This window comes from Eimeria necatrix, genomic scaffold, assembly GCF_000499385.1.
Source record: "Eimeria necatrix Houghton genomic scaffold, Enh_scaff390, whole genome shotgun sequence".
Taxonomy (NCBI): Eukaryota; Apicomplexa; class Conoidasida; order Eucoccidiorida; family Eimeriidae; genus Eimeria; species Eimeria necatrix.
The window spans coordinates 7,501-30,000 of NW_013654293.1; the positions used below are offsets into that span (position 1 = coordinate 7,501).

The 22,500-nt window shown below is 46.8% G+C and overlaps 4 protein-coding genes across 4 annotated transcripts in view; 2 read left to right on the top strand and 2 right to left on the bottom strand.

Moving 5' to 3' along the window:
- ENH_00049870 (peptidase M16 domain containing protein, putative) overlaps positions 1-10,333 on the top strand; it is a gene marked incomplete at both ends in the record, with an annotated part of 17,833 nt that extends 7,500 nt beyond the window's left edge. The window contains 13 exons of the mRNA XM_013581283.1: positions 454-935; positions 1,548-2,116; positions 2,313-2,555; positions 2,881-4,333; positions 4,465-4,687; positions 5,500-5,838; positions 6,047-6,298; positions 6,702-6,949; positions 7,123-7,171; positions 7,725-7,829; positions 8,147-8,218; positions 8,502-8,854; positions 9,094-10,333. Coding sequence (XP_013436737.1) covers positions 454-935; positions 1,548-2,116; positions 2,313-2,555; positions 2,881-4,333; positions 4,465-4,687; positions 5,500-5,838; positions 6,047-6,298; positions 6,702-6,949; positions 7,123-7,171; positions 7,725-7,829; positions 8,147-8,218; positions 8,502-8,854; positions 9,094-10,333 — 5,628 coding nt within the window. The remainder of the gene's footprint in view (positions 1-453; positions 936-1,547; positions 2,117-2,312; positions 2,556-2,880; positions 4,334-4,464; positions 4,688-5,499; positions 5,839-6,046; positions 6,299-6,701; positions 6,950-7,122; positions 7,172-7,724; positions 7,830-8,146; positions 8,219-8,501; positions 8,855-9,093) is intronic.
- Positions 10,334-11,927: 1,594 nt separating this feature from the next.
- ENH_00049880 (hypothetical protein) lies at positions 11,928-12,149 on the top strand (the record flags this gene model as incomplete). Its single annotated transcript, XM_013581284.1, has 1 exon — positions 11,928-12,149. The coding sequence occupies one exon, from the start codon at positions 11,928-11,930 to the stop codon at positions 12,147-12,149; it is 222 nt and encodes a 73-aa protein (XP_013436738.1).
- Positions 12,150-12,573: 424 nt separating this feature from the next.
- Positions 12,574-12,918, bottom strand: ENH_00049890 (hypothetical protein; the record flags this gene model as incomplete). The annotated part of the gene is made up of 1 exon (XM_013581285.1): positions 12,574-12,918. One exon carries the CDS (start codon positions 12,916-12,918, stop codon positions 12,574-12,576), a length of 345 nt encoding a protein of 114 aa, XP_013436739.1.
- Positions 12,919-13,947: 1,029 nt separating this feature from the next.
- Positions 13,948-22,500, bottom strand: part of ENH_00049900 (hypothetical protein, conserved) — a gene marked incomplete at both ends in the record, with an annotated part of 8,815 nt that continues 262 nt past the window's right edge. Inside the window, 7 exons of the mRNA XM_013581286.1 lie at positions 13,948-14,297; positions 14,655-14,864; positions 15,847-15,919; positions 16,872-16,945; positions 17,992-18,076; positions 18,547-19,296; positions 19,475-19,802. Of these exons, the coding sequence (XP_013436740.1) occupies positions 13,948-14,297; positions 14,655-14,864; positions 15,847-15,919; positions 16,872-16,945; positions 17,992-18,076; positions 18,547-19,296; positions 19,475-19,802 (1,870 nt within the window). The remainder of the gene's footprint in view (positions 14,298-14,654; positions 14,865-15,846; positions 15,920-16,871; positions 16,946-17,991; positions 18,077-18,546; positions 19,297-19,474; positions 19,803-22,500) is intronic.

The window sequence follows — 22,500 nt, forward strand, 5'->3', positions numbered from 1 at the left end:
TGCTGCTGCTGCTGCTGTTGCTGCTGTTGCGCGGTGTCTGTACACCCCAGGGGGTGTACGCGCAGCTGCGCCAGCGCCCGCCAGCAGCTGCGGAAACTGCGCATTTAAAAGCAATTTTGGATCCATTTTTTAATTTAAATTCAAATATTTATTTAAATTTTATTTTTAATGCAAAATAAAAGGAGAATTGGGGCTTTTTTCCCAGTTTTGCATGCAAATTCCGGTTCTTGAATGGCCGAGTTTGGAATTTTCGCCAAATTACCCCTGGGGCGAGTTCTTCAGTCTTTTGAAGTTCTCTTTCCTCTAAAAGTGAAGTTCTTCTTTTTAAAATCCTTTTGAGGATTTATTTATTTAAATTGGTTTAAATGGGCCTTTTTAATGTGCTGCTGCTGCTGCTGCTGCTGCTGCTGCTGCTGCTGCTGCTGCTGCTGCTGCTGCTGTTTTGCTTCGCAGCTCATGGCCATTCAAGCAGAACATGAAAAAAATAAATCCGACTTCCAAAGAGTGGCGCTGCTGCTCGCCATGCAGCACCTCCCGGACTTTGGGGCTTGTGGGGCCCCACAAACGCATGCAGAAACGCATGCAGAAACGCATGCAAAAACGCATGCAAAAACGCATGCAAAAACGCATGCAGCGGCCCCAGAAGCCGACTCGCCCCAGGGGGCCCCCACCGAAGGGGGGGCCCCCCAGGAAGAGGGGGGCCCCCAGGAGGGGGCCCCCCTGCCCGGGGGGGCCCCCGGGGGGCCCCACGGGGGGGCCCCCCTAGAGGGGGGGGGCCCCCAAGAGGGGGGGGCCCCCGTGTCGGGGAAGTTTGGAACTGGGAGTTTGGAGAGTTTGTGCAGAAGACCAAATGAAGAAGGAATTGATGTAATTGGGACTTTGAAAAGATTTCATAAAAAGTGTTACAGGCTGGATAATATGGCCGTGGCCATCAGGTGAAGCTGAGCTAGGGTTTGGGGTTTAGGGTTTGGGCTAGGGTTTGGGGTTTAGGGTTTGGGCTAGGGTTTGGGGTTTTAGGGTTTGGGCTAGGGTTTGGGTTTCTAGGGATTGGGGTTTGGAGGGTTTGAACTAGGGTTTGGGCTAGGGTTTGGGGTTTTAGGGTTTGGGCTAGGGTTTGGGGTTTTAGGGTTTGGGCTAGGGTTTGGGGTTTTAGGGTTTGGGCTAGGGTTTGGTTGGCTTTAGCAGGTTTAGTCGGGTTCAGGGTTTCCTAGGGTTCACAAGGGGTCAGCAGGGTTTATAAGGGTTTTGCGTTTATTGGGGTTTAGGGTTTTGGGTCTATTAGGGTTTAGGGTTTTGGGTTTATTGGGGTTTAGGATTTTGGGCTTATCATCAGGGTTTAGGGTTTAGGGTTTAGGGTTTGCTAGGGTTTGGGGTTTTGGGTCTCCGGTTTAGGGCAACTTCAGCTTAGGGCATGGGGAGTGTCTGCAGAGACTAGGATTAGGGTTTAGGGTTTAAGGTTTAGAGTTCAGGGTTTAGGGTTTAGGGTTTGAGGTTTAGGGTTTAGGGTTTAGAGTTTAGGGTTTAGGGTTTAGGGTTTGTGCTTACAGAATGGGCCGAGGGAAAAATGGAGAGCCGCTGCAGCTGCCGGACGTAATTAAGATAGTCTCTGATGCCTTTGAGAGGGCAGCAGCAGCAGCAGCAGCACCAGCAGCAGCAGCAGCAGCAGCAGCAGCACGAGCAGCAGCAGCAGCAACAGGAACAGCAACAGCAGCAACGGCAGGGGCGAGCGAAAACAGCAGCAGCGGCGCGAGTCTGCTGCAGCAGCAGAGCAAGCTAGCAGCAGCAACCAGTGGTCAAGCTGCAGCAGCAGAAGCAGCTGCTGCTGCTGTTGCTGCAGGCGGTGCTGCTGCTGCTGCTGCTGCTGCTGCTCAGCCAGCCACAACCAAAAAAGACGATCCCGAGACCAAAAACGACGATCCCAAAACTGGAAAAGGCGATCCCACAACTGGAGACGATCCCAGTGCCAAAAATGACGATCCCAGTGCTCAAAAAGGCGATCCCAAGGCTCAAAAAGACGATCCCAGTCTCCAAAAAGACGATCCCAATCTCGAAAAAGACGATCCCAGTGCTGGAGTCGACCCCACAGCTGAGAGCGGCGAGGAGAAGCGGCCCCAGGGTACTTTTAAAACATGCAAAAATGGATTTATTTTATCATTTTTTCTCCCGTTTTTTTGCTTTTTGCAAAGAATTAAATGCCAATTGCATTGCATGCGTTTATTTAATTCAAATTGTCCTTTTTTTCCCGAATTTTGCATTTAATTTGCTTCTTTTTGCTCCATTTGGCTCCCCACAAATGTCCCCTTTTGCTGCAGGAGTTACCCTGCGGGTGGTGGCTGCCCACGGCTGGCGGCCTCGCCTGGCGATCTTCTGGGCAGCCCCAGGCTGCAGCAGCAGCAGCAGCAGCAGCAGCAGCAGCAGCAGCAGCAGCAGCAGCAGCAGCTGCAGCTGCAGCAGCAGCAGGGCAGCAGAGCAGCAGTGCCCGCCTTCTTCGCTGCTGCTGCACCTTCTGGAACACCCAATGCCGGGGGGACTTATGGACACTCTCATACGCAAAGGTGCGCCTAACAAAGCCCCAAAGTGCATGCATGCATGCATGCATGCATGCGTGCGTGCATGCATGCATGCATGCGTGCGTGCATGCATGCATGCATGCATGTGTGCATGCAGCCTCATCAAAGCCCCGGACTCGTGTCCGCATGCATGCATGCATGCATGCATGCATGCATGCATGCATGCAAGGGGCATGGGGGGCAGCTCTGGCTGCTGCGTTTGCTGCTGCAGGCAGCTGCAGCAGGAGGTTGCTGCTGCAGGTGGCTGCATGCATGCATGTGGGGTTTTGTGTCTTGAAGATTATTTTTTTTGGGGCTTTTTGTTTTTCAGGTTTAATTTACGAGGGCTTTGGGCTTTCGCATGCAACTTCTCGGAGTTTCATTTTGGGGCTTTATTTGAAGTTAACTGCTGCTGGGCAGCAGCAAGTTGCTGCAGTGCTGCAGCAGGTGCGGCGCTTCGTGCTGCTGCTGCAGCAGCAAATCGATGCTGCCTTCATCAGCAGCCACTTCGAAGGCTTGGGGGCCCTCAGCAGGGCCCTTTGGGGGGCCCTGGACCCTCTGGACCCGCTGCAGCAAGTAGCAGCAGCAGCAGAAGCAACTTTGCTGCTGCCTTCTCGCCCAGACATAGCCCTCAACACTGGCCTTTGTCTGCAGCCGCTGCAGCAGCAGCAGCAGCTTGCTGCTGTCAAGCAGCTGCTGCATGCGCTTGTCAAGGGCAAGCAAGTCACTGTCTTCCTGGGGCCCCCGGGGGCCCCCGGGGGCCCCCAGGGGCCTGGGGGCCCCCAGCAAGGGCAGCAGGGGGCCCCCCAGGGGGCCCCCCTCGCAGCAACAGGGGCCCCCGCAGCTTCGGGGGGGCCCCCCAACGAAGAAGCAGCAGCAGCAGAAGAGGGGGGCCCCCACCAAGCAGCAGCAGCAGAAGAGGAGGGGCCCACAGCAGCAGGAGGGGCCCCTGCAGCAGCAGGGGGGGCCCCCGGGGCCCCCAAGGGGGGGCCCCCAGGGCCACTTCGGGAGCTGCCGGAGTATGGGGTACAGTACTACGTGGAGCCGACTGAGGAAGCAGCAGCAGCAGCAACAGGAGCAGCAGCAGCAACAGGAGCAGCAGCAGCAACAGGAACAGCAGCAGCAGCAACAGCAGCAGACGATGTGGGTGGTGAGGGGGGCCCCCTGGGGGCCCCCCTGTCTGTGCCGGGGCCCCTTGCATGCAAAGTACCCGAAGAAGGCCCTGTGAAGCCCCACCCAGTGCCGGCGATTTGTGCTGCTGCTGCTGCTGCTGCTGCGCAGCTGCCGTCGCTGGGGGCCTTCTCCGCAGCAGCAGCAGCAGCAGCAGCAGCAGCAGCAGCAGGGGGGCCCCCCGGGCCCTGCGTGCTGCTGGCCGACGAAAACTTGACCATCTTGTGGCACAATGGGGCCCCCTTCGGGAAGCCCCTGGTGAGGGCCTCGGTGCGGGCGCGAGTTGCTGCTGCAGCAGCAACAGCAGCAAATGATGCTTTTGCAAAAATGTTTGTTTCCATCTTTTCCAAAAAAACAAAAACCAAAATGAGTCATCTTCATGGCTGCGGAGTTGAACTCCTCGTGGCCTTCACTTCAGGCAGCCTTGTCTTCGAAATCCAGGCAAGCCTGCAGCAGCAGCAGCAGCAGCAGCAGCAGCAGCACAGCAGCAGCAGCAGCAGCAGCGCAGCAGCAGCAGCAGCACAGCAGCAGCAGCTGCTGCGGCTGCGGCTGCAGCAGCGCTCCTTTTCTTATTTGTCTCTCTGTTGTTGCAGTGGAGTTGGTTCTGTTTTAAAGTTCTTTTTCTATTTTCCTCAATTTGCTTTTCTTATTTTTCATTTTTATCTTTTTTGTTTTATTTCATTTTGCTGCTTCCATATTTGTCTTCACTGAATTGCTGCTATTAAAACCCCACACTGCACTGCAGCTTCTACCTGGACAGCAGCAACAGCAGCAACAGCAGCAGCGGCAGCAGCAGCAGCAGCAGCAGCAGCAGCAGCAGCAGCAGCAGCAGCAGCAGCGTTTTGCGGTTTTTGCTGCTGCAGGCTTTGAGCCCCATGTTTGAAGAGACCTTCAAAGGAGTCGGAGAAGCTTTTCAACAAACTTTGGAAAGCATCACAGAGACAGAGTTCCAACAGGCCTTGCAGGAGGTGAGACGGCTAGCTAGCTGTAGCTAGCTAGCTGTAGCTAGCTAGCTGTAGCTAGCTAGCTGTAGCTAGCTAGCTGTAGCCAGCTAGCTGCAGCTAGCTAGCTGTAGCTAGCTATAGCTAGCTAGGTGTGGCCAGCTAGCTGTAGCTAGCTAGGTGTAGCCAGCTAGCTGTAGCTAGCTAGCTGTAGCTCGCTAGCTGTAGCTAGCTGGCTGTAGCTAGCTGGCTGTAGCCAGCTAGGTGTAGCTAGCTAGTTGTAGCTAGCTAGCTGTAGCTAGCTAGCTGTCTCACCTCCTCAGCTAGCTGGCTGCAGCTCTGGCTGGCTGTCTGCCTGTCTGGCTCGCTGCTTCTGGCTAGCTAACAGCTAGCCAGGTAGCTAGCCGGCTAACAGCTAGCCAGCTAGCTAACTTGCCAGTTACCCAAGCGAGTTGCCAGCTAGCTGGCTAGCCAGCCAGCCAGCCAGTAGCTAGCTAGCCAGCCAATGGCTAGCCACGTGACTAACTATCTACCTCGCCAGCAAGCCAGCCAGTCAATAGCTAGTTAGCTAGCTAGTTAGCTGACTAGCTAGATAGCTAGCTAGCTAGCTAGCTAGCTATATAGGGGCTAGCTAGCTGGCTAGCTAGCTGGCTAGCTGGCGCGCTGCGGCTGCGGATTCTTCTCTGTTACTGCGGGAAGGCGAATAGCACTGAAATAAATGAAATTGAGTTAAATTAAAATAAATAAAATTAATTAAATTAAATTAATTAAATGAATAAATTGGATTTATTTTTGTTTTGCTGCTGCTGCTGCTGCTGCTGCTGCTGCTGCTGCTGCAGCTGCTGGAAGAGACGCAAGACTTCGCAGCTTCCAGCGCCTACGAATTGGCTTTGGATTTATCTCTCTCGCTGCTGCGGCAGAGCCGCTTCAGCCAGTTTGACTTGCTGCAGCAGCTGCAGCAGCTGCAGCAGCAGCAGCAGCAGCAGCAGCAGCAGCAGCAGCAGCAAGGGGGATTTGAGGCATTCAAGGCCTTTCTCAGCAGCAGCTTCACTCGCACTGCAGTGGACTGCTTCATCATGGGAGATATTGCTGCAGCAGCAGCAAAAGATTTGGCGCTGCAGTTCGTGCAGCAGATCCGCAGCAGCACAATTACCTACGAAGAAGCAGCAGCAGCAAAGGTGACCTTTGCTGCTGCTGCTGCTGCTGCTGCTGTTGCTTCCGGTCGATTGCAGTTCCCGCTCCTGTTGCTGCTGCTGCTGCTGCTGCTGGTGCTTCTAGCCTGCTGCTGCGGGTTCGCTGCAGCAGCAGCTGCTGCTGGAGCGTGCGCGCATCGCGTCTGGTTTGCTGCTGCTGCTGCTGCTGCTGCTGCTGCTGCTGCTGCTGCAGACGGCGAAGCTGGGGGGCGACGTGGAGTTGGTTTTGAAAAACCCGATCCCAGGAGACAGCAACTCGGTTTATTTGTCTCTCTTTGTCTTTGAGGGGCCCGACGTGCTGCAGCTGCTGCTGCTTGCTGCTGCAGCACAGCTGCTGCGGGAGCCTTTCTTCGAAGAGTTAAGAACAGAAAACAAAGATGGATATGTTGCAGCAGCAGAGCTGCTGCAGCTGGCTCCTGCTGCTGCCATTGCCACTATAGTCCAGGTGAGCAGCAGCAGCACAACACCCCTGCTGCTGCTGCTGCTGCTGCTGCTGCTGCTGCTGCTGCTGCAGCAAGGGGAGCAGCAGCAGCGACAGCAACTGCTGCACTCCCTGCAGCAGCGTGCTGTTCCCCAGCCCCTCGAACCCCCCAACCCACCTCCGACCCCTACCCCCAAACCCTAAACCCTAAACCCTAAACCCTAAACCCTAAACCCTAAACCCTAAACCCTAGCTGCTGCGCTTTCTTGTCAGAGTTCGGTGAGGACCCCCCAGCAGCTGCAGCAGCACGTCTGCAGCTTTTTGCACGAAATTTCGAGCAGCTTCGGAGAAGGTGTGGGGCCGCTGCAGCAGCGGCTGCAGTGGATTGGAGACAGCCAACTGGCCAGCCAAAGAAACTCCTTCGCAGACTTCTTCGAAGGGTCCTGCTGCTGCTGCTGCTGCTGCTGCTGCTGCTGCTGCTGCTGCTGCTGATGCTGCTGCTGCTGCTGCTGATGATGACGATGATAATGATGCTGATGATGATACGGATGATGATGATGATCATGATGCTGCTGCTGCTGCTGCTGCTGCTGCTGAGGGTTGCGCTGGTACTGCTGCTGCTGCTGTTGGTGCTGCTGCTGTTTTGCTGCTGTTGTGTTGCTTGTATTGTGTATGGTGCTGCTGCTTTGCAGCTGCTTTGCTGCTGCTGCTCGTGCTGCTGCTGCTGCTGCTGCTGCTGCTTCTACTATTTCCACTACAACTGCTGCTGCTGCTGCTGCTGCATCTACTATTTCTACTCCAACTGCTGCTGCTGCTGCTGCTGCTGCTGCTGCTGCTGCTGCGCTCAGGGTTGCTTCCCAGTTGTCTTCTCGGAAGCTTTGCTTTACGGAGCCGCAAGTGAGAAAATAAAATAAAATAAATTAAATTAATTAAATTAATTAAATTAAATTAAATCAATTAAAATAAATTAAAATAAACAAATAAACTAATTAAATTAAATTAAATTAAATTAATTAACTTAATTAAATTAAATAAATTAAAATAAATTAAAATAAATAAATAAATAAATAAATGCTTTATTTTGATTATTCGGTTTGCTGCTGCTCTGTAGATGTGACTAAGGCGCATGCAGTTGCATGCGCATTTATTTGTCTTTATTTATTTGTTTATTTATTTATTTATTTATTTATTTATTTATTTATTTATTTATTTATTTATTTATTTATTTATTTATTTATTTAAATTATTTAAATTAATAAATTAAAAAAGAAATATAATTAATTTAATTTTTATTTGCTGACAAAATAAACCCCGGCTGCTTCCTTCTAACCCACGGAGTCATTACAGGCATTTAAAAACGCCTGCTGCTGCTGCTGCTGCTGCTGCCGCTGCTGCTGCTGCCGCTGCTGCTGCTGCTGCTGCTGCTGCTGCTGCTGCTGCTGTGCTTCAGTTAGCTGCTGCTGCTGCCAGCAGCGTCCCTGATTGCCCAGAAATCCTCAAGAAGTATTTGACTGACCTCACCATGGGGCCCTCTAGCCGGCGGGTGACTGTCAAGGTTAGCTGCTGCTGCTGCTGCTGCAGCTGCTGCTGCTGCTGCAGCTGCTGCAGCTGCTGCTGCTGCTACTGCTGCTGCTGCTGCTCGTAGCTGCTGCTTATACGGTCGGGACCAGCTAATCGCAAATGTGTTGTGCATGCGTAGCAGTATACATCTCACGGAGTTTAACGTAGGGTTTAGGGTTTAGGGTTTAGGGTTTAGGGTTTAGGGTTTAGGGTTTAGGGTTTAGGGTTTAGGGTTTAGGGTTTAGGGTTTAGGGTTTAGGGTTTAGGGTTTAGGGTTTAGGGTTTAGGGTTTAGGGTTTAGGGTTTATGCAGGGCGCGGGAAACACCCCCGCGTTGGTGAACAGTTTGTTGACTTCGCTGTGCAACATTTCGCCCTTCTTTAGGGTTTAGGGTTTAGGGTTTAGGGTTTTAGGGTTTAGGGTTTAGGGTTTAGGGTTTAGGGTTTAGGGGGGTTTAGGGTTTAGGGTTTAGGGTTTAGGGTTTAGGGTTTAGGGTTTAGGGTTTAGGGTTTAGGGTTTATGCAGGGCGCGGGAAACACCCCCGCGTTGGTGAACAGTTTGTTGACTTCGCTGTGCAACATTTCGCCCTTCTTTTGGGTTTTGGGTCTGGGGTTTACTCTCTCCATCTCTTATTCCTATCTTCTGCTCCCTTCTTTGTTTCTTTTCAGATAGAGGCAGCAGCACCGCAGAGCAGCAGCAACAGCCGCAGCAGCAGCAGCAGCAGCAGCAGCAGCAGCAACGGCAGCAGCAGCAGAACTGCTGATGAGTCGCAGTGCATTCTGCGGGGAGCTGCTTCGGAGCTAGCGCTATCTGGGGCTGCTGAGGCCTCTAAAAGCCCTGCTGCTGCTGCTGTTGCTGTTGCTGCTGCTGCTGCTGCTGCGCAGCAGCAGCAGGTGTGGGGCCCCACAGGCGCTGCTGTAGAGACAGTGGGGGCCTCAGATGACGCAGAATTGGGAGAAATAAAAAAGGGAAAAAAAGGAAAAGAAATAATTCAATTCTGCGCCAAAGAAACGGAGAACTCGTGCGCTGGCTTTGCTGCTGCTGCTGCTGCTGCTGCTGCTGCTGCTGCTGCCGCTGCTGCTGCTGCTGCTGCTGCTGCTGCTGCTGTCCTTTCCACTTTCTGTTTTGGCTGTCGTGGAGACTCAGGGCGCTGGGTGCTCTACTGGTTCTCAGCGGTCAACCCTAAACCCTAAACCCTAAACCCTAAACCCTAAACCCTAAACCCTAAACCCTAAACCCTAGTTTGTTGTGCGCGCGCAGCTCGCGGCCCTCGATAACTTTGCGGAACTTTGCAAAAGACCCTTCTGGGGAGCGGCGGAAGCTGCTGGAGTTTTTGGAAAAGAAAGTGTGGGGTGCTGGGATCGCCTCCGATCCCGATCCCAAAGACGATCCCAGAGGCGATCCCAAAGACGATCCCAGAGGCGATCCCAGAGACGATCCCAGAGACGATCCCAAGGGTTTGTGGGCTGCTTATGACTTCAGCCAGCAGTGCACAATTAGGCCAAGTTCTTTGGCTGCAGCAGCAACTTGCCGCAGCAGCAAAATCGCAGCAGCAGAACAAGACTTGCTGCTGCTGCTCCCAGCAGGGGGCCCCCCAGCAGCAGGGGCCCCTCCCGAGGGGGCCCCCCCTGTGGGGTCTTCTCCAGATGGGGGGCAGCCAGAAGCAGCAGCAGCAGCAACTGCAGCAAACCCCCTGCAGCTGCAGGCTCAAGCAGCAGCGACACAGCAGCAGCAGCTGGTGCAGCAGCAGCAGCAGGCCGCAGCGCAGCAGCAGACAGCAGCAGCACCACCGGCGCAGCAAAATGGACCACTGTTCCTGTCCCCGCAGGCGTCTCAAGGGATCCTCCAGCAGCAGCAGCAGCAGCAGCAACAACAGCAGCAGCAGCAGCAGCAGCTGGTGCAACAGCAGGTGCAGCAGCAGGTGCAGCAGCAGGTGCAGCAGCAGGTGCAGCAGCAGCAGATGCAGCAGCAGGCTGTGCTATCAGCGGCAGAGCTGGAGCTGAAGGCGCTGCAGAACGCGTGGTTGCTGCTGCAGCAGCAGCAGCAACTGCTGCTGCTGCAGCAGCAGCAGCAGCAGCAGCTAATTCAGCCCAGAGTTGCTGCTCTCCGCAGATATGGCATAACTCCCTCTGTGGTCTTTGCTGCTGCTGGTGTGGGGCCCCACAAGCAGCTGCTGCAGGAGGGCCCCGTGCTGCAGTTGGGTTCTCATTCTTGGGGGCCCCTGCCCGTGGGTCTGTCCCGGCAGCAGCAGCAGCAGCTGCTGCTGCAGCAGCAGCAGCGGCTGCTGCAGCAGCACCTGCAGCAGCAGCTGCTGCAGGCGAAGCGGCAAGCCATTGAGCAGCAGATCTCCCAAATCCGCGGCAGGCTGGCGCTGCAGCAAGCAGCAGCAGCAACAGCAGCAGCAGCAACAGCAGCAGCAGCAGCAGCAGCAAACAATATGCAGCAAGCAGCAGCAGCAACAGCAGCAGCAAATCTGCAGCAAACAGCAGCAGAACTCTAACGCAGCAACTCGAATCCCAAGGCTCAGCAGCCTTCCAAAGCCTAAACCCTAAACCCTTGAATCCGAGGCTGAAGCAAGCCTCTGTGCTGCTGCTGCAGCAGCAGCAGCAGCAGCAGCAGCAGCAGCAGCAACTGTGACTTAGGCGCTGCAGCAGCCTTATAGAGTTAGAAGTGTGGGGCCCCACAGCAGCAGCAGCAATATTCATATTCTTTTGTTTCTTTTCCTTTTGTCCTTTTTAATTTCATTTCCTGTTAAACGCAGTGTTGTTGTCTGAAGCAGTTGCTGCTGCTGCTGCAGCAGCCGCAAAAGCAACAGCAGCAGCAGCAGCTGCTGCTGCTGCTGCTGCTGCTGCAGTAGCGGCAGGAAGCGCAGCTGTGTGGCAGCGCGTGCTTCTCGCGGGGTGAATAGCTGTTTCGAACTTTTCATTTGCTGCTGCTGCAGCAGTAGCAGCAGCAGCAACAGCAGCAAAGAGACCAACAGAAACAGCAGCCGCAGCAGCAGCAGCAGCAGCAGCAGCAGCAGCAGCAGCAAGGGGTCTATTTAGTCTGGTTTTGTTATTTCGCCAAAGTCCGACTTCCTTTTTGAAGCAGCAGTTTGAAGCAACGCCTCAAAAACCCAGCAGCTAGCTGATAGCTAGCTAGCTAGCTAGCTAGCTTGCTTGCTAGCCAGCAGCTAGAGATCTAGCTAGCTAGCTAGCCAGTAGTTCGTGACCAGCTAGCTAGCCAGCCAGTAGTTGGTGGGCTAGTTTGTTAGCTAGCCGGCCAGCTAGCTATAGCTAGCTGAGTAGCCCCCAAAGATTCGGGCAGCTAGTTAGCAGGCTAGCTAGTGGGCCTCTCAGGAGGCTGGCTAGCTAGCTAGCTAGCTAGCTAGCCAGCTAGCTAGCTAGCTAGCTAACCGCCCGACTAGCTAGCTAGCTGGCTAACTAGGTGCGGCCAAAAACTAGCTCCCTGACTAAACCCCCGGGTAGCTAGCTGGCTCCCATTCAACAGCTAGCCTAGCTAGCTAGCTAGCTAGCTAACCAGCGGGCTCTATTTGGCTGGCTAGCTAGCTAGCTAACTAGTTTCCAGCTAGCTAGCCAGCTAGCAGGGTAGGTGGCCAGCTAGCTAGCTAGCCAGGTAGCTAGCCAGCTAGCCAGGTAGTTGGCCTGCTAGCTACCTAGCTAGGCAGCTAGCCAGCTAGCTAGCTATCTGGCTAGCTAGCTAGCTAGCTAGCTAGCTAGCTGGCTAGCTAGCTAGCTAGCTAGCTGCTTTGAGCGCACCGTATAGCTTAAACCGTAAGATCCTGAGCCCCTTTCAGGGCGCGGCCAGCTAAACCCTTCGCCGCAAACCCTAAACCCTAAACCCTAAACACTAATCCCTAAACCCTAAACCCTAAACCCTAAACCCCCGGCCCGCCAAGCCCACACCCTAGATCCCAAACCCTACAGCCTAAACTCCAAACCCTAAACCCCAAATCCTAATCTCTGAACCTCCATCCGTAGACCCCAAATTGCAAACCCTAGTCCCCAAACCCTAAACCCTAAACCCTAAACCCTAAACCCTAAACCCTAAACCCTCGCTAGACAATCTTCATGAGCCAGTCTTTGGAACCTTTGATGAACTCTTTTGCCAAAGAAGTCTCGAGCCCGTGGTTGCGGTACATGCCCGCCTGCGCCAGTGCCTGGGAGAAGCTGCAGCAGCAGCAGCAGCAGCAGCAGCAGCGGCAGCAGCAGTGGCAGCAGCAGCAGCAGCAGCAGCAGCAGCAGCAGCAGCAGCAGCAGCAGCAAAAGGGGAGGGGACAAATAAAGTGGATTAATGATCAAAATAATGAAAGTTGAAAATAAACAACTCCGAATTAGTTTGTTTTAATTCACTTTTTATAAATTTGTCTATTGAGGAAAAAAAGGAAAATGCCCAGCAGCAGCAGCAGCAGCAGCAGCAGCAGCAGCAACAGCAGCAGCAGCAGCGGAGGGCTTCAGGGGAGAAACCAGAACAAACATTTTAAAGTAAATTAAAAGAATTAAAAAATATAAATTCAGATGATTAAATTTTGGGAAATGCTGCAGCAACTAGCAAGGGCAGCAGCAGCAGGGAATGCATGCACTGCAGCAGCAGCAGCAGCAGCAGCAGCAGCAGCAGCAGCAGCAGCAGCAGAACCCTCCTAGTGTGCAGCAGCAACGCGCTAATAAGCAGCAACAAAGGACCCAGTTTGAGCCAGCAGCAGCAGCAGCAGCAGCTGCTGCTGCTGCTGCTGCAGGATGCTTACGAGGAGCTGAGGCCGAACTGGGGCCGCTGCAGCAGCTGCAGCTGCTGCAGCTGCTGCTGCTGCAGCTGCTGCAGCAGCAGCCCGTGGGCCTTGCTGGAGGGTCTGTACACCGCAGAGGCGCAGCGAACCCCCGAAGTCGTTGTGGGCAAAGGCAAAGGCTCCAGCTCTCCGCTTTCTAAGAGAGAAGGCTTCCTCCGCTGCTGCTGCTGCTGCTGCTGCTGCTGCTGCTGCTGCTGCTGCTGCTGCTGCAGGTGGAGCATGGGCAGGCTGGTGTACTGGAAGGTGGCGGCAGCCCCGCTGCTGCTGCTGCTGCTGCTGCTGCTGCTGCTGGGGGCTTCCATGGCTGGTTCGGGGGGTTCGCTCAGCCTTTAACAGTGCCTTTTGGGCTCAGGAAACTGAGGAGTTCAGTCTAGAGTTTAGGGTTTAGGGTTCAGGGTTTAGGGTTTAGGGTTTGGGGCATAGGGTTTAGGGTGTAGGGTTTAGGGTTTGGAGAACTGAGGTGTACGTACACCTCAGGAGCGAGCGCCGAGAGGCTCGAGAGCGGCGCCAGCGCAACTCGCTGCCGCCAAGCGCGGCTTAAAAGGAGTTTTTAATGGTTTAAATGGACATTAATTTGAATAAAATGAATAAATTTAATTAATTTTGATTTAATAATTCAAATTTATTCGAAAAAAGGGAAAAAATCCGAAGAATAAACCCCAGACCGCCGGCGCGGCCGGCTGCGGGTCACCGCAGCGCTGCGAGGCGACGGAGGGAAACCCCTTTGAAATGAATCGCAAATTAAATTAAATTAAATTAAATTAAATTAAATTAAATTAAATTGATTTAATTTAATTAATTTATTTATTTGTTTTAATAAATTCAAATTAAAAGCCGTGGGAGCTCAAGAGGTTTCGTCACCAGTCTGCTGCCAGGCAGCCGACAGCAGCAACTCAGTGGCAGTTCTTCGTTTAAATTCGAAATTAATTCATAAAAAACAAATAAATAATAATTAAAACGACAAATAATCCAAATTAAAATAATAATGGAGAAAAAATGGGAAAAAACCATCATTTTAGACCGCGGGAGGCCTCCGTGGCTCAACTGCAACCCTAAACCCTAAACCCTAAACCCTAAACCCTAAACCCTAAACCCCAAACTTTAAACCTTGAAAGGAGATCCATGAAGCCTAAACCCTAAATGATAAGCCCTAAACCCTAAATGGCAAACTCTAGACCCTAAACCATTGCTTTAAAGCCCCGCTGGCCAACAGAATTTGCCCCCAAAACTGGGCTAAACCCTAAACCCTAAACCCTAAACCCTAAACCCTAAACCCTAAACCCCAAGCCTCAATCAATAAACCCTTGCCACTTTGCCCTAATCACTAAACCCTAGACAACTGGAGTGCCCCCAAAGATATAAATAGATATCAAAAGGCTAGATTGGCTGCGCGCGTCCCAGCTGTGCTGCAGCAGCAGCAGCAGCTTCTGCTGCTGCTGCTGCTGCTGCTGCTGCTGCAGTTGTTGCTGCTGCTGCTGCTGGTGCGCAAACAAGACAGCGGAAAATGCGAATAGGCAGTTAATGGTGGCAGCAGCATTTCTTTCTGCTGCTCCAGGTGCTGCTTTTGCTGCTTTTGCTGCTTTTGCTGCTTCTGCTGCTTTTGCTGCTTCTGCTGCTGCCGTTGCTGCCGCTGCTGCTGCTGCTGCTGTTGCTGCTGCGCAGCTGCCGGTTTCATCTTTAACTTCGGGCCGAACATGCGGAAGACAGAAGTTTAAATTAAATTTAAATTTAAATTTAAATTTAATCAATTAAAAGGAAAAGAATTCAATTAAACTTAAATCCAATGCAGCAGCAGCAGCAGCAGCTGCTGCTGCTGCTGCTGCTGCTGCTGCTGCTTCTAGCTGCCTTTCTTCTCTTTAACATAAAAATATCTCGTTCCTGAGGCAGCACAGCGCATGCAGCACTTATTAATTAATTAATTAATTCGTCAACTAATTAATTTAAATTATTTATTTATTTATTTATTTATTTATTTATTTATTTATTTATTTATTTATTTATTTATTTATTTATTTATATTTATTTATTTGTTGTTTACTCATTTGCTTTTGTTTTGCTCGCATGCTGTCGTTGCTAGAATGTTTTCTGTGGGTCCCCTGCTGCTGCTGCTGCTGCTGCTGCTGCTGCTGCTGCTGCTGCTGCTGCTGCTGCTGCTTACCCACAACTCCGACTTGCACTGATCCAGTGGAGTCCCCCGTGGGCGGTTTATTAAGAATAACAGCAAAGTTGTTTGTGACTCCCTCTTCTACTGAAAAGAAAAGAATTAGAAAATAAAACAATTCTTTTTAATTAATTTTCAAATTAATAATTCATTTGAATCAATTTTAAAATTAAATAATTCATTTCAATCAATTCAAAGCCACTTGGGGCTTCCTGCGAAGCAAAGAGGCAATTTGCTGCTCGCAGTGCATGCAGCTGCTGCTGCTGCAGCTTCCCTGCTGCAGCAGCAGCAGCAGCAGCTGCTGCTGCTGCTGCAGGGAAGCAGCAGCAACAAAGAAGCAAGAAACAGCAAATGTCTCATTTTGCTTTTTTAGTGGATAAAATGCCACAAATTAAATTACCATTTGCCAGAAACTTGCAAACAAACAAAGTTTATTTAAAACGGGAAAAGAAATAAATAAAAATATTTTTAATTCCAAAAGACAAAAATAAACATTACGCTGAGGTGTATGTACACTTCATGCTAGCACAAAAATAGAAAAGATGAAAAAGAAAAAAAGTAAATTTAAAAAGTCCATTAAAGCGGAAATAAAAATAGAATAAAATAAAACTTTTTAAATATCATAAATGAATTAAAAGCTGCATTTAAAAGGAGAAAAAAGAGAGAAAAAGACAAAAAAAGTGTGAAGTGTTTACTCAGAAGGCTCCATGAAAAAGAATTCAAAAACAAATTTGTGGAGTTAAAAAGAGCCTTTTGGCTTTTTTTGAAAGCAATTTAAAAATATAAAATAAAAAAAACAAATTTATTCTTTTTATTTCATTTAATTTAATTCTTTTTTTGCTCTTTCGCGCAAAAACAAAAAATGTTGCGGCGGCGCCACAGCACTGAGCTGTCTGTACACCGGGTTTTAAAACCCTTTTCGAGGGTTTTAAAACCCTTTTCGAGGGTTTTAGTCTTTTGTTTTCAATTAAATGAATTTAAAATGAAATTAATTTGAGTAGGGTTTCAATTTAATCAATTAAAACAGATCAAAAGAAATAGTGAAACGCTAAATCTGGGGTGTACGTACAGAACGCCTTTTCCGCCTGTTCCTGCACCATCAAAACCATCTCTTCTAAAATTACTGCTGCGTCTCGCAAAAACTGAACAGCAGCAGCAGCAGCAGCAGCAGAAGCAGCAGCAGCAGCAGCAGCAGCAAATATAGCAGCAGGTGGGAGGGTGTCTCGTAATTTCAGCTGGAGATAGTAGCACCAGCAGCAGCAGCAGCAGCAGCAGCAGCAGCAGATGGGCACACGCTCCCTAGCTTCAGCTAGACAAAACAGCAGCAAGTGCAACATCAGCAGCAGCAGCAGCAGCAGCATTTGCTGCAGCAGCAGCAGCAGCAGCAGCATTTGCTGCAGCAGCAGCTAACCAATTCGAAATTGTGTCTTTTGTGGTGTTTTGATCTAAATGCATTTGATACTCGAGAGGTCCAAGTGGCTTCAGAGTTTTCCTGAAAACAAAAAATGTTTTTTGTAAATTTTTTATTTTTTAATTTCAAGTTGTTTGATAATGGATTTCTTTCTCCTCTTTATTTTCTTATTTTTTTACTTGTTTCATTATTTAATTTATTTAATTTACTTAATTTATTTATTTTATTTTATCTATTTAACTTATTTTATCTATTTCATCTGTTTGTTTATTTTTATAATTTATTGTTGCTACTTCTTTTCTCGTTGTTTGACTGCTAAGCCACTTGAGTCTTTTCCACTTACTTATTTATTATATAAATACTTATCTATTATTATTTATTTATTTATTTATTTATTTATTTATTTATTTATTTATTTATTTATTTATTTATTTATTTATCCATTTAGTTGGTTAGTTTGTTAATTAGTTATTTTTTTAATTTAATTAGATCAGCGAGCAGCTTCTTTTTTGACTTTTTGTCAAAAAGAGCTTTTAAAAGATCTTTTAATTATTTTTTCATTTCTAATTCGATTTAAATGGATTTAATTCATTTTAAATCGATTTAATCGCGAAAAATAGATTCAAATTGATTAAAAGTTTTTAATTATTTAATTAATTTAATTTATTTTATTTTTTTCCCACCAGCTCCTCCACGGTAATTTTCAGCTTGAGCAGCCCGCTGCCGTCGGAGAGCGGCAAAGACGCTTCGGTCGTTTCTTTGAACAAAAAATGAAAACAAAAATAAAAATAAAAAAATAAATAATCAAAGAAATTAATATATCGATAGACAGATAAATAGACAAATAAACGAACCAATTAAAGGAAGAAAAACGAAAAAAAAAGAGTAATAAATAAATGCAAAAAGATAAAATCAGCAAAAGTAAGTAATCCTTGAAAAGGACTAGTTACGAAAATCCAACAAATTCAAATAAATGCATTTTTACAAAAGTGTATTTAAAACAAAAAGTCAAATTAATTAAAGCACTTTCTTAAACAAACTTTGTTTATTTTATTTCATTTTATTTCATTTTATATTTATATATAATTTTATTTATGGCATTTGTGGTAGTAATGTACATTGCACAGGGATGTATATTTACTCATCATTAAATAATTAATTAATCAATTGATTAATTAATTAATTAATTAATTTATTTATTTATTAATTTTGTCTCGTTTTTACTTATTTATTTCTTTATTTATGCATTTGATATTATCATTTATTTGTTTATTGTTGTTTCACTATTTATTTGTTTATTGTTTAATCTTTTATTTTTACATTTAATTATTTACTTAGCTAAAGTAAACATGCATATTTATAAATATATTTATATTATTAAAAATAATATAAATATTACAAAGTGTGGAATATAGAAATTACATGTTCAAAATATTCTGGAGACAATTTTCAACAATTTGAATTAAACTAAATTATATTGAATTTATTTAATTGAATTAAATTAAATATTGAATTAAATTAAATTAACTCAATGTGAAATATAGTTAATCAAATTAAGTTAAATTGAATGAAATCAATTTAAATTAAATTAAATTAAATTAAATTAAAACTAAATTAAGTTTAATTTGAAGTGACCAATGAATTAATATAAATTGAAATGAATTAATTAATTTATATTCAAACGAATTAATGAATTTAAATTGAAACAAAATAATTAATTTAAATAAATAAATTAATTTAAATAGAAATGAATTAATTAAATTCAACTTTAATTTAAAATTAAAAATTAAAATTAAAACTTACTACTGAAAGTCCCTTCGTGAGGAAAGCAAAGAGACCCCACACTATCCACAATTTTCATTAGAGCATCCCGCGAAGGTTTGCTGCTCTGCGCCAAAACCCCAAACCCTAAACCCTAAACCCTAAACCCTAAACCCTAAACCCTAAACCCTAGAGCCTCTAAACCCTCGGCCTAGATTCGCAGCAGTCAGCCCGCGCTTCGCAGCGCGAATGCCTCAACCCTAAAACCCTCAGAGGACCCCAAACCCTAAACCCTAAACCCCAAACCCTAAACCCTAAACCCTAAACCCTAAACCCTAAACCCTAAACGCCAGCCCCAATTCAACAAAACCCCCCTATCCCTGTACAAAAGCCCCAGATGAAATAATTCAGCAAAGAGGAGGAAAATAAAAAAAAAGAAAAAATAAAAAAAAAGAAAAAAAAGAAAAAAAGAAAAAGGCATGAGACCAGTGGACCACTGTTGCATGCGGGTGGACCATTTTGGGAAAAAACGAAAAAAATAAAAATAAAAAAAAGAAATAAAATAAATTAAATTAAATTAAATTAAATTCTTTTTACCTCTTCTTCTCCCAAACGGGGGAAAGGATAGGGGGCCCCCAAGTCTGAATAATGAGGAGAAAGAGGATTTCCAACTTCGACGGAAATGGTGAGTCTGCGGCTGTCTCCAGGGTCTAAGAAGGAGGCCCGGGGCCCCCCAGCAGCAGCAGCAGCAGCAGCAGCAGCAGCAGCAGCAGCAGCAGCGGCTGGCGGCGGCTGCGCCGCAGCAGCGGCCGCGCGCGGCCGCGGCGGAGCTGCAGCAGCAGCAACTGCAGCAGCAGCAGCAGCAGCAGCAGCAGAACGGCTGCAGTCCGTCACACTCTCCAACATGCAAAACACTATTCCCAAACAAGACATTGACAGCAAACCCTTCAAGAGGGGCCCCTGGGGGCCCCTCCTTCTTCCCCTCAAAAGAAAGTCCTCTTCGGGGGCCTCTTCTTCCTCTTCGAGGGGCCCCTCTTCCTCATTGGGGGCCCCCGGGGGGCCCCCCCAGGCCCCCCGGGGGCCCCCGGGGGGCCCCCCACCCTCCTCGAGGGGCCCCCATTCCTGCCCTTCTTTGGGGGGCCCCCCGGGCCTCTCGGGGCCCCCCGAAGCACCTGCTGCAGGGGGGCCCCCCTGGGGTTCATATTTGGGGCCCCTGGGGAATCTGGGGGGCCCAAAAATGGGTTTACTTCTTCGGGGGGGCCCCCAGGGGAGCCCCCAGGGGGCCCCTCCGGGGGGCCCCTCAGCAGCATCCCCCACAACGCCGCAAATATCCCTTTCAGAAGGGCCCTGAGAAGCAATTAGAAGGAATTAATTTTGAAGTTTAATTTAAATGAATTAAATTCATTTTTAATTTATTTTAAATTCATTTTAAATTCATTTTAAATTCATTTTAAATAAATAATTAAAAAGAAAAAGAGCATTGAGAAATCCAAAAAAGAAATGGCGGGGCTGCTGCAGGGCCCACCAAAAACGGCTTCCCCGAATCGCTGCTGCTGCTGCTGCTGCTGCTGCTGCTGCTGCTGCTGCTGCTGCTGCTGCTGCTGCTGCTGCGCATTAGCTTTGCTGCGAGACTTCTGCTGCTTCCGTTTGCTGCTGCCAGTTTCGCAGAGCAGCGGAAAACAGCAAATGCTGCAGCAGCAGCAGCCAGCAGCAGCAGCAGCAGCAGCAAACCCTGGGGGGCCCCCCGATGCCGCCCCACACGCAGGGGGGCCCCCTCGATCCCAAAAGCGATCCCGGGATCGGGGGGATCGGGATCGTCTTCTGGGATCGGATCCCAGTTCTCAGTTTGGGAACTAAAAGCAAAAAAAAAGAAATAAAAAAAGAATAAATCAATAACTGAGTGAGTAAATAACAAAATTAAATAAACAAAAATAAATAAATAAATAAATAAATAAATAAATAAAACAAATAGCCGAAAAGATTTTAGTAGTTGCCCCTTAATAGAATTTAAATTTCCGATTTTCAATTCTTTTTTAATTTCCGCTTTTAGTTTTCTTTTTTAATTTTCTTTTTTAATTTATCATCATTTATTATTAGTTATTTATTGGTTATTTATTATTATTTATTATTAATTTATTGTTTATTTATTCTTTTATTTATTATTTATTTATTCATTTACTTATTGCTTTATTTATTTATTAATTTACTTATTAATTTACTACTATTTAGCTATTCATTTTAGTATTTGGTAAGATCTCTTATTATTTTATTTTTTATTTATTCATTTATTTACTCACTATTTATTTATTTATTTATCTATTTACTATTTATTTTATTCATTCTATTAGTTTATTAATTTATTTACTATTTATTTTAATTAATTAATTAATTAATTAATTAATTAATTAATTAATTAATTAATTAATTAATTAATTAATTAATTAATTAATTAAAATAAATAGCAAGGCGACACCCACGAAGCCAGTCCACCTTCAAACAAAAATATATTTTCAAAATAAAATAAAATAAAATAAAATAAAATAAAATAAAATAAATAGCTTTAATTAGAAAACAAATAATAATTAAAAACAAAAAAAGAATAAAAACTCTAAAAACAGAAATCGACAAAAGTAATTACAAATGCAAAAAGAGAAAACAAAACAAACAAAACAAACAAAACAAACAAAACAAATAAAACAAATAACCAAATGAAATAAATGAAATAATGAATTAAATGAAATAAATGAATTAAATGAAATAAATGAATTAAATCAAATAAATGAAATTAAAAAGTCCAAAATTCAAAAATGGGTTTTTTAATTTTAAAAATCCCCTTTTTAAAAACTCACAGCTGCATCTCTTTGGAGCGCTGCAGCAGCAGCAGCAGCAGCAGCAGCAGCAAAGTCGGTGCTGCTAGCCAAAGGCAATGAGCTGCTGCTGCTGCTGCTGCAGCTGCTGCAGCTGCTGCGCTGCTGCTGCTGCTGCTGCCCGGGAGGGGATCGGGGATCGGATCCCGCAGCCGATCCAAAAAGACGATCCCAGGAGCGGTGGGGCCCCACAGGAGGGAAAAGTGTGGGGCGAGTTGGGTGTGAGGAAAACTGCGGGTTTGCTGGGCAGCGATCTGGGGGCAGGTGGGGCCGTTTTTGGCGGTTTTTGAAGCCGAAAAGGAATAAAAAGGTCAAAAATGAGTTTTAAATTAAATTTAAATCATAAAAAAGGTTTAAAATCGCGAAAAACTCGCGAAAATGGCGCAAAGAGCCGCGGGGTGGTGCCCCCGAGGCGCTGGCGCAGCCAGAGTGCCCCCGCGGTCAAAAGAGGCAAAACCCACTTAAAAATCCACTTTTTTGAATTTAAATTCTTTTTTAATTTTAATTTTAATTTTAATTTTAATTTTAATTTCAAAAACGGACTTGGCAGCCCCGCAGACGGCGCAGCCGCCGCGCCGCTCGAACCGCTGGTTCTGTCCAGGATCTCAGAACCCTAAACCCTAACCCCAGCCCTAAACCCTAAACCCTAAACCCTAAACCCTAGCGCAGCCTCTCAAAAAACAATTTTTATTTTCTTTGTTTTAATTCTGGCGAAAAGAAAATCCGAAAAAAAGGAAACTTGCTGCACAGCGGGGGCTGTCCATACACTCGAAGAAGCCGATCTGCAAAGTGCAGCATTAATTCCTCATTTGTTTTTTATTTTTTATTTTTATTTATTTATTTTAATTTATTTTTACTTCTTTTGTTCTTTTGCTTTTCATTTGGTCCATTCTTTCGTTCGTTTGCCTTTCCTCCCCTCCTTGCCTCGAGCCGGAGCCCCAGCCTCTACAAGCCCTAAACCCCAAACCCTAAACCCTAAACCCTAAACCCTAAACCCTAAACCCTAATCCCAAAATCTAAATTTCGGGTTTTATGCCCTGAACCGTGGGCCTAAACTCGTATGGATTGAGTCGCAGCCTCAAACCCTAAACCCTAAACCCTAAACCCTAAACCCAAAGCCCTAAACCCTAAACCCTAAACCCTAAACCCTAAACCCTAAACCCTAAATAGGCTGGCGTCTCTGCATTTTTGGATCCCTGAAGTCTCCAAATGACCTCTTTTTTTAAAATGAAAATTAAATTAAGTCAAATTAAGTTAAATCAAATCAAATTATTTAAATTAAATCAATCAAATTAAATAAAACAAATTAAATTAAATTAAATTAAATTAAATTAAATTATATACACATTAAATTAATTTAAATAATTATTTAATTAGTTAGTTTATTTATTTATTTATTTGGGAAAGTAAAGATTCATTAAATGGAGAGTCCCCGTTTGCCTTTCAAAGCTCGCGAAGTAAAACCCTAAACCCTAAACCCTAAACCCTAAACCCTAAACCCTAATCCCCAGACGCTAAACCCTAAAGTGCGCCTTTTTTCTTGTCCTTCTTGTCCGTTAGTGCCCCACTTGCCTTCCACAGGCTTCCACAGGGTTTAGGGTTTAGGGTTTAGGGTTTAGGGTTTAGGGTTTAGGGTTTAGGGTTTAGGGTTTAGGCCGCTGTGAAGATCCCTTTCTTATGCATC